Source organism: Nuphar pumila, chromosome 2 (genome assembly GCF_984573655.1).
Source record: "Nuphar pumila chromosome 2, dmNupPumi1.hap1.1, whole genome shotgun sequence".
NCBI lineage: Eukaryota > Viridiplantae > Streptophyta > Magnoliopsida > Nymphaeales > Nymphaeaceae > Nuphar > Nuphar pumila.
The window spans coordinates 20,855,714-20,870,049 of NC_143250.1; the positions used below are offsets into that span (position 1 = coordinate 20,855,714).

Consider the following 14,336-nt stretch of genomic DNA (forward strand, 5'->3'; position numbering starts at 1 on the left):
CCACCGATCAATCATCTCAGTTTCGTGTTTGCTACTCCAAATGCAAAGGGCATACAAATGGGAACCAAGAAAATAGCTCCTCGTCCAAGAGTTGGTGTGTTATATGAACACCTTGTCAGTGCACGTCTCCTTGTGGTGGGACGTTGCAGGTTCAAAACCCAGTGGTACCTTAAATAATAACTGGTGGGGATCTGCCTAACCCCAGCTTGCCTTTCAAAAAAAAGAAAAAGAAAAACACTTTGAGATCAGATGCAGAATGTTTCTTCCCATTTGTCGCGAGCCACTTATTTCTCCAAAACAAGAGATCAAAGTAATTTTCCATGTTAATTGTGAAGGGCCATAGATGACAATGGCCCAGCAGAGGTCTTGCAAAACCAACGGGGTCCACCGAAAGACCAAAATGTATAGTCACAAAATCAACGTTACAAGCACACATCGAATATGAAGCTACCAACTTCAGCAGATATATATTATTATAACTCCACTTACATCAGATTAAGTTATTGTACATTACATTTCAAGTGTGAAACTATGAAAACCCTAAGTATGTGAAAGTGGAGACCTTTCTGGTAACGTCAGAAACTAAAGCCCACACGCCACTTGAACCTGGAGTAGGTAGTAGGCTGATGTCGCAGAAAATTCTCAATTGAACCCTTCAAAACATCCAAGGGTGGAATACAAACACAAGTTGTGCAATTTCAGCGAAAATTACAGCAGACTTCATATTGGTGTTGAGATCAAATTCATACTGTGACATTGCTTTATAGGCCGAGGCATCAGATCCCTATTTCACTTCTGGTGCCTGCATGTAAAAGAACTGAAAAAGGATTGCTTGATTAGAAAACCTTTTTCCAAAACCCAGGAAGTATCCCGAATTCACTTAGTTTACCTCAAAGGGCTTGCAGCATCTTTCAAACTCGAGAATGCTGAGTGCGACCTCGCAGCTCTGAGAAACAATGGGTTCAGGATCCCTTGTGAATTCCTCAAGAAGTGCAATGCTTTCACAATCTACAATTCAATCACGACAACACAATACAGTTTTTCCACAAGCATATCAGTTCAAACTATGGGATATCCTATTGAGCAGTGGAACTTCACCAAAGTCATCAAAGATGTAGGAACAAGGGGTAAGCCATGAAGCTGAAATGACACGCAGTATTTATATGTTGAGAAAACTCACTATGAAAAAGAAATTGTGCGGCTAATTATTCCAGGAGCAATTCATGATGAGTTATAAAAGTTTTAAACAAGAAAAAAACAGCTAATGTTTTGTGAGAAATGCAAAACTTTTATATTTCTTACATTTTCTTGGTGAAAAATTACCTAAAATAAATAAACTAAAAATAGGATAATATACGTAATAGGAACACAAAATAATAAATACATAAAATACATAACAAAGATTTTATCCCTAAGATATATAGCCAATAAAAACATAAATATCGCAATAAGATCATCATATCTTAAAAAAAAAGGTTTTTTCATATACACCCCTGCCTCATTGGCAATAGACAAAGACACCCCTTGTCTTTCCCATAATCCTCCCAAAATGCCCTTCAGGTTAACTCCCATATCAGGCCTTGATGGAAACAGTTAACTCTTTGTGAATAACTTTTTTGCCCTTCATCAAGGATGCTTTTGGAGAAACCAAATAAGGGAGCACACTCCAAACAGGATGGTGACATTAAAGACATTCTACAAATCGAGATGGTGACTTAGCCGACCGCTGGCAAGTCCAAGCAACACCCACATTGGTTCCCTTAGGCAAAAAGGGAAAACCAATTTGTCCAGGGGAAAACCGGTAGGAAGAAGAATGTGGCTGACTCCTTGATTCAGCCAAACAATGGATGGTAGAGAGAGAGAGTTGGATTATGTTTAGGGTTCAGGGGCAACAATTTCAAAATATCAGAATATTTTTACTATTTAAATCAACTGACAAAATATTGCCGAACTTTAAAAAATCTCCGCAATATTTGTCACACAGATTAGAACTCTTATGTACCCCTTCCTAATAGTGACTACCATACCATATGAGAAGCACCCAACCCATAAAAATGTCTAAGGGCATGCATATAGAATTATCTGGAAACCCTTGGGATCTTGATTATGCTAACCAAACTCAGATGACTAAAACCACCCAATGTCATTGTCTGCTTTGTCCTCTGCTCTGTACCTCCAAAGAGGAATGCTCAAGCAACAATTGGAGACTTGGTGCATAAGCATGACTTTGTTGAATATCTTTTTAGAGCAGTACTTGCGGAAGGAAAAGCAATTAATACAGTTCTGTAGGTAAAGCATATATTGAATATAACTTCTAAAATTTCGTAAGTTCTAGAAGGTGAGTCACACTGCTGAACACAACTGGAAGGGTCATCGAGCATTGGGAACTTGAAATTTAGAGTTCCAAACTAGCATGGTTTTATACCAAAATGAGGTAAAATTGTGCTTCCCCTGACTTGTGCATCTCATACTTCTAGTCTCTTTCATCTTCAGATAGCATAAGTTTCCTCGATGTATAGAATGGTCAAAGTAGTCTATCCCATCTTCCACAACCCAAGGGACCAAATATTAAAAATGTTAGTTTGTCAAACAATACCTGCAATAGAGCCAAGGGCTTCAGCAGCTTCATGCCTGACCATTGGATGCTCATCATTGTTTTTAAGTACCTCCGATAGTGCGACAGAAGCTGATTTATCCTGCAGTTGCCCCAGAACATATGCAACCTGGCAAGTAATTTAAGCCCCATGAGTGGTAGAGCACACAGACTTATTTCAAGTGAGTAACACAAAAAGAAAGAATTTTAAACAAGGCTGACATGATTCAAACATCTAATTCTATGACTTCATGGTAGAAATGATCAACATAGCATTATGGCATATATCATGCAAAAAGGACAGAAGTTTCAAGGTATTTAAAAAAGTGCTTCTATTAGTGCAGAGAACATACTTTTCCAAGCTCACAAAACAACCATGGCAATGCTCTGTAACAGGAACAAAATAACCTATACCGCAAGTAGGCAATATGCATGCAAAAGCTGACACTATAGTAACCTCACTGAAGGTACAATGAATGGATTAATTCATGTCTAGAAGGATTAGCCAAAACTGGAACAAAAAGCAATAAAATATGTACATTCCAAGGAGGGAAATGTGCAAGGGGCTGAAAACATCCATACAAGATGAATGCATATAGAAACAATTTGGCTACACGTCAGGTACATCCAGGTTAACATATACTCAGTTCTATAACAAAGTCACCAAGGAAGTTGAATCAAGAAGCGATACAAGAAGCGGAAGCAAGAATCAAGTGCTTTTTAGGCCCATGTGCAATAGGAAGTAAGAAATGGCTATGAAATGTTTAAGATGTGAACTAAGAAGAATTTTTAAATTAGAAGTAAAAAGGGACAATTTTCATACTATATATAGCACTATTACATTAATGGTTAACAAACTAAACATTTTTTACTTTAAAACATACTGATATAATCCTAAGTAAACTTTCTTAGTAGACATATACGATTAATTTCTTGTATACATACTACTATAGAAAAAGACAACAATCTGTATGGATGTATTAAAATGAAAAAATCATGACTCATTAATGTTGTAATAACAAATAATAAGAAATAAAGTTTAGCAAATTAAATATCTGGGTTATATGAAAAAGAGTACATAATAGTGTATACCTTATAATGAGAAAGAAATCTTGAAGACTTAAACTTTTAAATGATATCTTAAAATGGAATTGATTTTGACTAAAAAACATATCCTTTATGCAAAAAGTTAAAAGTAACTTATCATTTATAATACATTCTTTGATTCAATTAAAAAAGTCAATGCCAGTTTCCTTCTTAAAGGAATAGAAATTACTTAATTCTTGTGAGCATTTTACATTAATAGTTCTCATGTTTAATTTCTAGCTTCTGAAATGGTCCAGGGAAGTGAGCTTCCAAGGATGTCTAGAAACTTTGGTAACCATGTCCCATAATTAACTGGATTGATCATCATCCATGTGTGACCCATTTATATCTTGTGGACGTGTGTAAACATGTGTGTGTGTGCATGTGCATATGTGTGATAATATAAAAATGCAAGTTAGATATGGATGGATACAAATTCCATTTGAATCTTGATCCTTAAAAACAAATATGGTCTGGAGAAACAACCAACCTAAATATGCACACATATATGACAACGACCTGGACGTATCGAAAAAGTACATGGCTTTGCAATAGGAAATAAAAAGCACATAAAACATGCGTGTAATAAGAACCAAAATATGACCAAACTTCAATACCTAGATGCAGAAATAGATGGCAAAATATAGTGGAAGAAAACTTAGTTCAGTGATCCCAGTCAAATCAATCCATTATTTCATTTTGAGTCAATTGAAGAGGTTTTAGCCTATGTCACGTGGATATGGATGTGAGAGAGGAACACGACACGGATACGCTTAATACGATATAATAATTTTCAAAAATTAGAAGACTATGACACGGCCATACACACATATAGATGTATGTATGTGTGTGCATATAAAACAACAATTTTAAATCACTACATTTAGGAACATTGAATAATGAAACTAAGTTGAAATTGACACTAAATGTAATTGATGACAAATTTTAAAAGAAAAATAACTCACTTGAATATGAAATAAGCAAATAAGATCATAAAAGCAAACAGATAAACTTAATGACACAATGTTGACTGTGTCTGAAACTGGTTTGACTATGTTGGTGAAGTGTTGTATCATGTCCGAGTGTCATGTTGTGTTGTTACGGGATGCACATGTGACAGGTTTTAGTATATTCTAACTGCATTGCATCATAGGATATAAATGTCTATTCTTTAGAATAAATTTTTTAGTTTTCCTGTTATACTGGCTATGCCATGTGGTTGTCATGAAATGGCATGAAACCCAAGGCACAAGCACTAAAAAATGATAACATCAATGAAGTCAAAATGCATTTGACTAGATACAATAAACCATGCATAGCCATGAAGAAACAAGACATGAAAAATAGATATTTTATTAATGAAAAATGTACAAAAAATATACAAGAACACCTCACTACAAAACTCATGCACACAGACTCTCTACAAACATCCATCCTCCCTCAAAAGCACATAATGACGCATATGCCTCATATAAATAACCCACCAAAAGAATAGTCGTTGGGATAGTCTAGCCGACTAGCCATTAGATTATCCTAACAGTTAGAAGATCCCAACAACTAGTCCAACGGCTAGTTGGAGTAACTACCAATAATACAAAAAATAAGAATAAAAATAAAATAAAATAAAACAAAATCCTAAAAACCAAAATCCTACAATCCAATGTCGGGATTATACAAGTATACATGAGTATATTTATCCTAAAAACCTTAAGAAAAGGTATACCTAAAGTATACCTTGAATACAATTAAATTAAAAATATATAAGAATACACACAAAAAAGAGGAAAATACCCAAAGTGCACTTGTGTACTTTGGTATAGCAAGACAAATAACATAGGGGAATGTTACATGTATCTTAACACTCCCCCCTAAACTTGAAGTGGATCACCTCCGAAAGTTTGCAAAAACAAGATAAAAATAGGTCTTCAATTGCCTCCATAAATGATCTTCAAGAAAAGATCTCAAGCTTCAAGGCTCCTTCAATCATCATTAGAATTCTAAGCATGATAATCTTCAAAACTCCACAAAGCTTTGGTTCCATCCACAACTTTTCTTAGTTCTTATATGAAGGAAAACATAGAGCAACAACCACAACAAAGGGATTATAACACTATATATCTATATCTATATCTATCTATATATATATACAAAAACAAAGTTATAAAATTAGATGTATATACATATGGAGAGAGGATGGTCAAGCTAGCCAAAAACACAAGATAAAAAGTACAATAATCACTTAAATCACAATCAATCATGAGAAAAACTATTTATAAATATTCCAAAAACTTTTTCAATAATCATTGAGACAAGAGTTAGTAGCCATAATTTAAATCACGAACATTAACGAAAAGACACTAGAAAACTTAGAGATGTGATAATCCAACAAGTCAAACATCCATATCAATGTATCACAAAAGGTAGAAACAAAATACTAAATTACTAGAGAATAAAAATATAATCACCTATGTAACACGGACACTCCATTTAGGGTGTCGTACCCAGTGACTCGGTTGACTCAGCCCGGATCGCCCAATCACTGGGTCAAAAAACTCGCTGAACTCGATTTTTACAAAACATGACTCACCCATGACATGGCCGAGTCAGCCCATGATTCGGCTGAGTCATCATGGGCGAGTCATGCACATATATAATATATTTTATATATAATTACATATATTATATGAAATATAATATAAATATTATGTATATTATGTATAAAAATATGGCTATACATGTATTTATAAAATTACACATTTAATGCATATTATATATAATATATTGGTAAAATACTATAAAATATAGATAGTATATACATATATTTATATATTTTATATAAAATATAAAGTTAACATGACTCGACCGAGTCACCGAGTTGACCCGGCCGAGTCACTAGTCACTCAAGGACGAGCCGAGTGACGAGTCACTGGGTTTTAAAACCATGGTTAATATCACAATATTTTCTCAAAGATATAATTATTTTATTTTTAATTATTATTATAATTTATTAAAAGACATTGAGATCTTCTAGAGAAAAACATTTTCCCTTTTAAATTCTCCCAAGAGAAACCCTGGTTGATATTATCATGAAAATGATAGTGGTGACTGGTGGCTATAAAACACATACAAAGCTTGTAAGTAGCTCTTTACTGGATGTAAACTGCTGCGGACTTATTCTCCAAAGGCACCTATAGAAATCAACAAACACGTCAAAATATATTATTTGTTTTCTTGCCTTTTAAATTCTCCCAAGAGAAACCCTGGTTGATATTATCATGAGAATGATAGTGGTGACTGGTGGCTATAACACACACACACACACACACACACACACACACACACACACACACACACACACACACACACACAAAGCTTGTAATAGAGTGCCTCTTTAGTAGATGTAAACTGCGGCCAGACTTATTCTCCAAAGACACCTGTAGAATTCAACACTCCAAAATATATTAATTATTTTCTCCCATAGAGCAAATTTCTTTTCACAGCTGGTTAACCAACCAAGGAGGGAGAGCTTAGTTTACAATGACACCCTCACAAATAGCAATCTTTGAATGTGACTGCAGCACAGACAACCAATTCTATTATCTGGATTATTTGGAATTGATGAATGCTAGATAATCATGTCGTTTTCCATCTACATGCAGATCAACATAGGTGTTAGAAGCAAATGATATAAATTGACTGGGTTTTGAAATAAGGAAAATGTAATGACCCCAAGCTGACCCTTGAAAAATGCAATTTTTTTTTTAACAATTGCGGAACACCTCTCAAGGATTAAGGGCATATTAAAGATTTAATATTCACAACCCATCAACCATTTCAAACATAGAATAAGTTTAAACCATGAACTGAAATTGAATTAAACTTAACTGAATAGTCTCAATGAAGTTTCACACTGTTCCCAAACCAAAAAGACAAAACATCCATATTCGTAAGAACCCGAGTCACCAGATCCATAACCCTCGAGTTTTCCAGCCAGCCAGTCCCATCATCATGGAGCCTCTTGAAAAATATTTTTAGAAAACGGGCAAGAGCCGAAGTTCTTTTATAAGACCCTCTAAAATCCCAACAGTAAGAAAATAGCATAAAAATAGCATAAAGTAAATCAAGCATAAGTTTAAAAGGAATCACAAGTAACATATCATCAGAACAAACTTACTGTCTATGCAGTTCAAGCAAGTAATCAACAATTTTATGATAAATTAAACATTTAGGGATGCATGAAATTAATATTAAACATTTAGGGATGCATGAATCAATGCAACATGCATGAATAATTTTTTAACTTAAATTATCAGAATTGTTTTTACATGCATGTCCCTATTTAATGCACATAAATTTAATTTTCACTTTATTACAAACCATGAATATTCAAAATGGGCAAAATTTTCAAGGTTCAAGGCAGTTATCAATCGTAGCTTAACACACAATTTGTATTTTAATCACTGGGTTCTACACTTGTTCCCCGACTGATATCAAGAATCCTCACCATCCATCGTAACATTAAGAATCTTCATCTAATGTCGAGACATCAATGAAAATCAACATCCAATGACAACACTTTCTTGGTATACCAATAATTACAGCTGCATCAACAACAACACCCTCAGGCAAAGTTGTTGAAAGTTCCTTACAACCCTAACCGAGAACACGAACCACACATCGGATTCTTGAAGACAACAAATACACACGGTGTTTAATATCCTCACGGTCCCCCACGACCGCCATCCAAAGTTGCCACCATTTCAGAGAGACACAAGGAAAGAAAATTATTACACTGTTTGGTCTCTTTTACCATCTTAATTAATTAAAAGTTTTTTTACATAAGAACAATTATGCAAATCTACATACAATAAATTCGGGACCTTGTCTCATCAAATATAACAGTGTAATTAATTCAAGAGAACTAATTTCCAACAAAATCATTTTTGCAATGCAAAATTTACAATTTAATATTTCGTAAGCAACACATGCTCACAGCCCATCAGTGGATCAGACATTATCACAATAAATTAGTATTGCAAGATTTTTTAGTGAACATGAAACACACATAATAACCAAAATTTCATGTTCAAATGCAGCCAACATACTTACATATAAACACATATATTGTTGTGGAATCGTTCTAAATACAAACAACATTTATATACATATTTTATGTCGTGTAGCAATCCACATATATATATATATATATATATATATATATATATATATATATATATATATATATATATATATATATATATATATATACTAGGCAGCGAATCAGCTCAAGAACGTGGACAGAATAACGCAGGCAACATAATGCATATAACACACCGTAAACATCATAACCAGCATAACGTAGATAACACAACTCAGACAGCATGTGCAAGCAGTTAGTCCAGACAACATATGACATCATATATACCTATGTATATGCTGCTGCGAATCTGTCCATAACGTGGACAACACATATATATGTACATATATGCTGCTGCGAATCTGTCCAAAACGCGGATAACACATATATAAGTGTATATATGCTGTGGTGTACCTGCCCAGAATGCGGACAACACACACACACATATATATATATATATATATGTATATATATGCTGCTATGAACCTGTCCAGAACGTGACAACACATATATAAGTAAAATATATGTTGTTGCGTACCTGTCCAGAACACGGACAATATATATATGCTGCTACGAACACTTTCAGAACGTGAACAACACATATATAAGTGCATATATGCTGTTGCATACCTGTCTAGAACGCAGACAACACACACACACACACACATATATGCTGAACAACATATATATACGTAAGTATATGCTGCTGCGAACCTATTTATGACGCAGGCAACATGTATATGCACGAATATATGCTGCTGCGAATCTGTTTATGATACAAGCAACATGTATATGCGCAAATATATGCTGATACATGCTGTAAATCTGATAAAAAATGCAGAAATACATGGAATGCACATGCAGAAATTTGCAGACGTATTCAGGGATGCCACGTATTCAGGGATGCCAAGAATTGAATACAAGTATCAAGAACGATAAATCTATATATGATATGTGTTGAAAAGCAGTCACTGTTGCATATGGGTAGTTTAGTAACTACTCAAGAGGTCAGGGGCATTATTGTAAATAAGGTGTTTTAGTCTAATCTCTCTATTTAAGTGAGATTAGACTTAATTAGCAATATACGATTCTTCTCTCTCTCTCTCTCTCTCTCTCTCTCTCTCTCTCTCTCTCTCTCTCTTTCTTTTTCTTTTTCTGTTTTCAGGCAATCACCCTAGCCGACTTCAACATGGTATCAGAGCCACCCAACCTGGGTGACTAACATCGCCGACGACGACGCTGCTCAGCCGCCGCCGTGAGACGTCGCTGCCTGAAGACGCCTCTGTAGTATCGCTGGGGTCGCCTCCGTGCGTAGGTGATGCGAACGACGTTGCTCAGCCGCCACCGTGAGACATCGCTGCCTGAAGACGCCTCTGCAGTATCGTTGGGGTCGCCTCCGTGCGCAGGTGACACAACTGTGTGAAAGTCGTTGCCGCCGCTGCTATCGCTGGGGTCGCTGCTACTTCTGTCGTGACTGGACCGCCGTGTGGAAGACAGATCTGGGTTTCACAACAGCCTCATGACCACTGTCAAGGTTTGAAAAAAAAAGAGGTCGATTGATGGTGATGCAGCCAGTACTCAATACGGCTGAAGTTGTAGTCGATGGAGCAGGTATGTGCATGCAGCAGCAGGGAGACCCTGACCGTGTCAATGGTGCGTAGCAACAACTTTTAGTTGGTGTAAACGTTTCATGGCTGAAATGCAGAGGTCAGACATGAAGACTGAAACTGTGTTTGATTATAAAGCCTTTGCAAATCCATTTTCATATGAATCATATGTAAAGTTGGATGAGACTAACTATGCTAGATGGTCGCGTACGTTCATGATGTCTGTTTCAGGGCATCGTAGAAAACATATTTTGTTGGAAAATGAGCCTACGGACAAAACTGGAAAGTATGCTACATGGAAAGAGGACAATGATATTGTTATGTCTTGGATTATGAATAGTGCGCAACCTCACATAGCCGACGGGCTTATTTATTACACCTCTGCAAAACAAATGTGGGATAATTTGCAAGATACTTATTCTCAAGAAACTAATGTTAGTCGTATTCTTCAAGTAGAACAGCAGATCTATAAATTGCAGCAAGGAGAACAAACTCTAGCCCAGTATTATGCCTCCGTGAAAGTAGCTTTTGAGAGACTAAATGCTCATAGACCATTATGTTGTGACAAACAAAAACTACACCAGGAGCATACCATTGTCGCACGATTCTTGATTGGCTTGTCAATTGAATTCTCAGTTGCCAAAGTTCAGATGTTGACAGGCTCAGATGTTCCCACTCTTGCTGAGGCATATAATTGACTGAGCAGGCTTGCCATGTCCCTTCATCTCAATCGAATCACAAACCTCTGCTCTATCTGTTTTCTATGACCGAGGTCGAGGTTTTCTTCCTAATTCTCCAGGCCGTGGACGTGGACGTGGTCGAGGCCCGGAAGGACGAGGCAAGCTCCAGTGTACCTACTGCAGAAGATTTGGACATTTAGAAGATAGATGTTTCGACAAGAATGGTCGACCTCCCGCATCTTCAGCTAAAGTTGTTCCTACAACACAAGTGGCCAAACCCAAGTCCCTCACTGTTCCTCCTAATGATTCGGTTACACTCACTCGTGTTGAGTATGATGATTTGTTGGCACATATTCCATCTAGTTCCCCCGTGGCTGATATTGCATGCTCTACAGGTGATGAATTATCTTGCCAAGGTAGTAGGCGGATTATTGATTCCGGGGCATCTAGCCATTTGTGTGAAAATGAATGTGATTTTTCAAAGTTGAATAGTGTTGCTAATCATAAAAAGGTTGTTCTTGCCGATGGGAGTTCCTCTCCCATTGTTGGCCAGGGAAATATCTCCATCTCCCCTACTCTTCAGTTATCAAATTTTCTCCATGCCCCTTCATTCCCTCAAAATTTGTTATTTGTTAGTCATGTTGCAAAGGAATTGAATTGTCGAGTAATATTTGATCCTGCCTGTTGCACTTTTCAGAACTTGCTGACAAGGAAGATGATTGGTGGAGGCTATGAGGAAGGTGGAGTCTATTATCTACACCAACCAGTTGGCACTGTTCATTCCGTAGTTGAGTCATCTTCTAGTCCGTTGCTTTGGCATCATCGTCTTGGTCATCTTCCGTTGCTTAAATTGCGTAGAGTTATTCTTCACATCTCGTCGTCCACTACTCTGTTGTGTGAAGCATGTCAGCTTGGGAAGCATCATAGGAGTTTATTTCCGTCCAGTCAGAGTCCTTCAAGTCAAAATTTGTTTGATCTTCTTCATGTTGATGTTTGGGGTCCAAGTAGAATTCCTAGTCGTTCTAAGTGTCGTTATTATTTAGTCATTGTAGATGATTTTTCCAGATTATCTTGGGTATTCTTGTTAAAAGACAGGGTTGAAGCCCCCATTATTCTTAAATCCTTGATTATTGAAATAAAAACTAAGTTCAATTCTTGTGTCAAAGTTGTTCGCACCAGAGTTACCGGAAGCGCCTAGGTAAAATGGGAAGCGCAAAATGTCGTGCTTCTGAAGCGTGCGAGGAAGCGCCACTTTTAAATGGGAAGCGTGCTTCCCATCACGCTTCCCCCGCGTTTCCCCCACGCTTCCCCATTTTTTCAATTTTTTTATTTTTTGCTTCCCCCTCGCTTCCTAGTTCGCTTCTGGTTCGCTTTCTAGGTCGCTTTCGAGACGATTCCTGACTCGCTCCTAAGTGGTCGCACACTTCCCGCTTCCTAAAATTTTGAAAGTGCCTCGCTTCCCGCTCCCGCTTCCTCAACTGGCAACAATGGTTCGCACTGACAATGCTCTTGAATGCAAATCCTCTGAATTATTACAATTTTACAAAAATCTTGGGATCCAACCTCGCAACAAAATGGAGTAGTGGAGCGCAGGCATAGACACATTCTAAATGTTGCTTGTTGCCTTATTATTCAGTCTAATATGTCTGCGCCTTACTGAGGAGATGCGATTATAATTGCGGGATACCTAATAAACCGTACGCCTTCAACCTTTGTGGGGGATCGTATTCCCATTCAAATTCTCAGACCTGAAGCTCCTCTTTTCCCTATCTCACCAAAGGTGTTTGGTTGTGTGTGCTTTGTGCATAAACTTAGTCCCAATCGAGATAAATTGTCACCCCAATCTATAAAATGTGTTTTTGTTGGGTATCCCAAGCACCAAAAAGGATATCGTTGTTATGATCCCATATCCCAGAGAGAGTGTCAGTGCGGATGTTTCCTTTTTTGAGTCTATCCCATATTTTTCTAGTACTTCTCCGAGAATACATGCTAGTCAAGGTGATTCATTCCCTCTTCCTGTTCCTCCTTTTCCATTAGAGTCTGTTAGTCTTGAGCCTCTTGTTCCCAGTCTCACTCTGTCTCGTTACAAAATCCTCTTGTGGTGTACACACATCGAGCTCCACCCAACTCTATGCATGTGCCAGGTGAGTGTTCCTGACCCTACTGACGATTCTCTTGTTGATGGTGATTTACCTATTGCTCTTCGAAAAGGAAAAAGGCAATGTACACTTCATCCTATTTCTCAGTTTGTTTTCGAGGCAAGACTTGGTGAAAATATGAAGAATTTTGTATTAGCATTATCTGCTACCTCAGTTCCTCTCAATCATCATCACGCTCTTCTGGACCCCAAATGGGCGAAGGCCATGCAGGATGAAATGGATGCACTGCTTTCTCAGAGAACATGGGACTTAGTTGATCCTCCACCTGAGGCTGATATTGTTGGTTGTAAATGGGTCTATACTATTAAGTATAAATCAGATGGATCGATTGAAAGGTTTAAAGCTCGCCTGGTTGCGAAATGCTAAACTCAAACTTATGGGGTGGACTTCTTTGAAACATTCTCTCTTGTTGCTCGTCTTGGGACTATTCGTCTTGTTTTGTCAGTCGCAGTGCACCATGATTGGTCTCTTTGTCAGCTTGATGTGAAAAATGCATTTCTGTATGGAGACTTGGAGGAGACCGTTTACATGCAGCAACCTCTGGGGTTTGACGTTTCGGGGGAGTGTCAAAAGGTGTGCAAGTTGAATAAGGCAATCTATGGTCTCAAACAGAGTCCCCGTGCGTGGTTCTCCAAGCTGATTGAGGTCATGTCAGCATTTGGGTTTGTATGCTCTGCCTCAGATCACTCTCTTTTTATTAAAAAGACCTGCACAGGGATTGTGGTCATGATAGTATATGTTGATGATATTATAGTCACAGGAAGCAGTGAAAAAGACATTTCTGACACAAAATCCCATCTTTAGAAACACTTTGTGACTAAGGATCTGTGACCACTCAGATATTTCTTAGGCATAGAGGTTGAAAGGAGTAAAGACAGACTCGTTCTGTTACAGCGGAAATATGTCTTGGACCTGCTGAAGGAGACAGGGATGCTAGGTGCCAAACCTGCAAAGATTCCTATGGATCCCAAGTCTCGTCTGTTTGATGAAAAATCCGAGTATGTGGACGGTAGTCGTTATCGCTTCTTGGTGGGCAAGCTATTATATGTGACTGTGACCAGACCTGACATATCT

General features: G+C 37.4%; 1 protein-coding gene across 2 annotated transcripts in view; it reads right to left on the reverse strand.

Moving 5' to 3' along the window:
• Window positions 1-442: 442 nt before the first annotated feature.
• Window positions 443-14,336, reverse strand: part of LOC149844985 (deoxyhypusine hydroxylase-B-like) — a 41,157-nt gene continuing 27,263 nt past the window's right edge. Inside the window, exons 5-7 of one of the 2 annotated variants that reach the window (XM_089997409.1) lie at window positions 2,597-2,723; window positions 890-946; window positions 443-817 (exon numbers count right to left, since the gene is read on the reverse strand). In XM_089997409.1, the coding sequence (XP_089853535.1) occupies window positions 912-946; window positions 2,597-2,723 (162 nt within the window). In that variant the 3' untranslated portion in view covers window positions 443-817; window positions 890-911. Of the gene's footprint in view, window positions 818-889; window positions 1,009-2,596; window positions 2,724-14,336 lie in introns of both variants that reach the window. The other variant, XM_089997407.1, reaches the window with a different exon arrangement.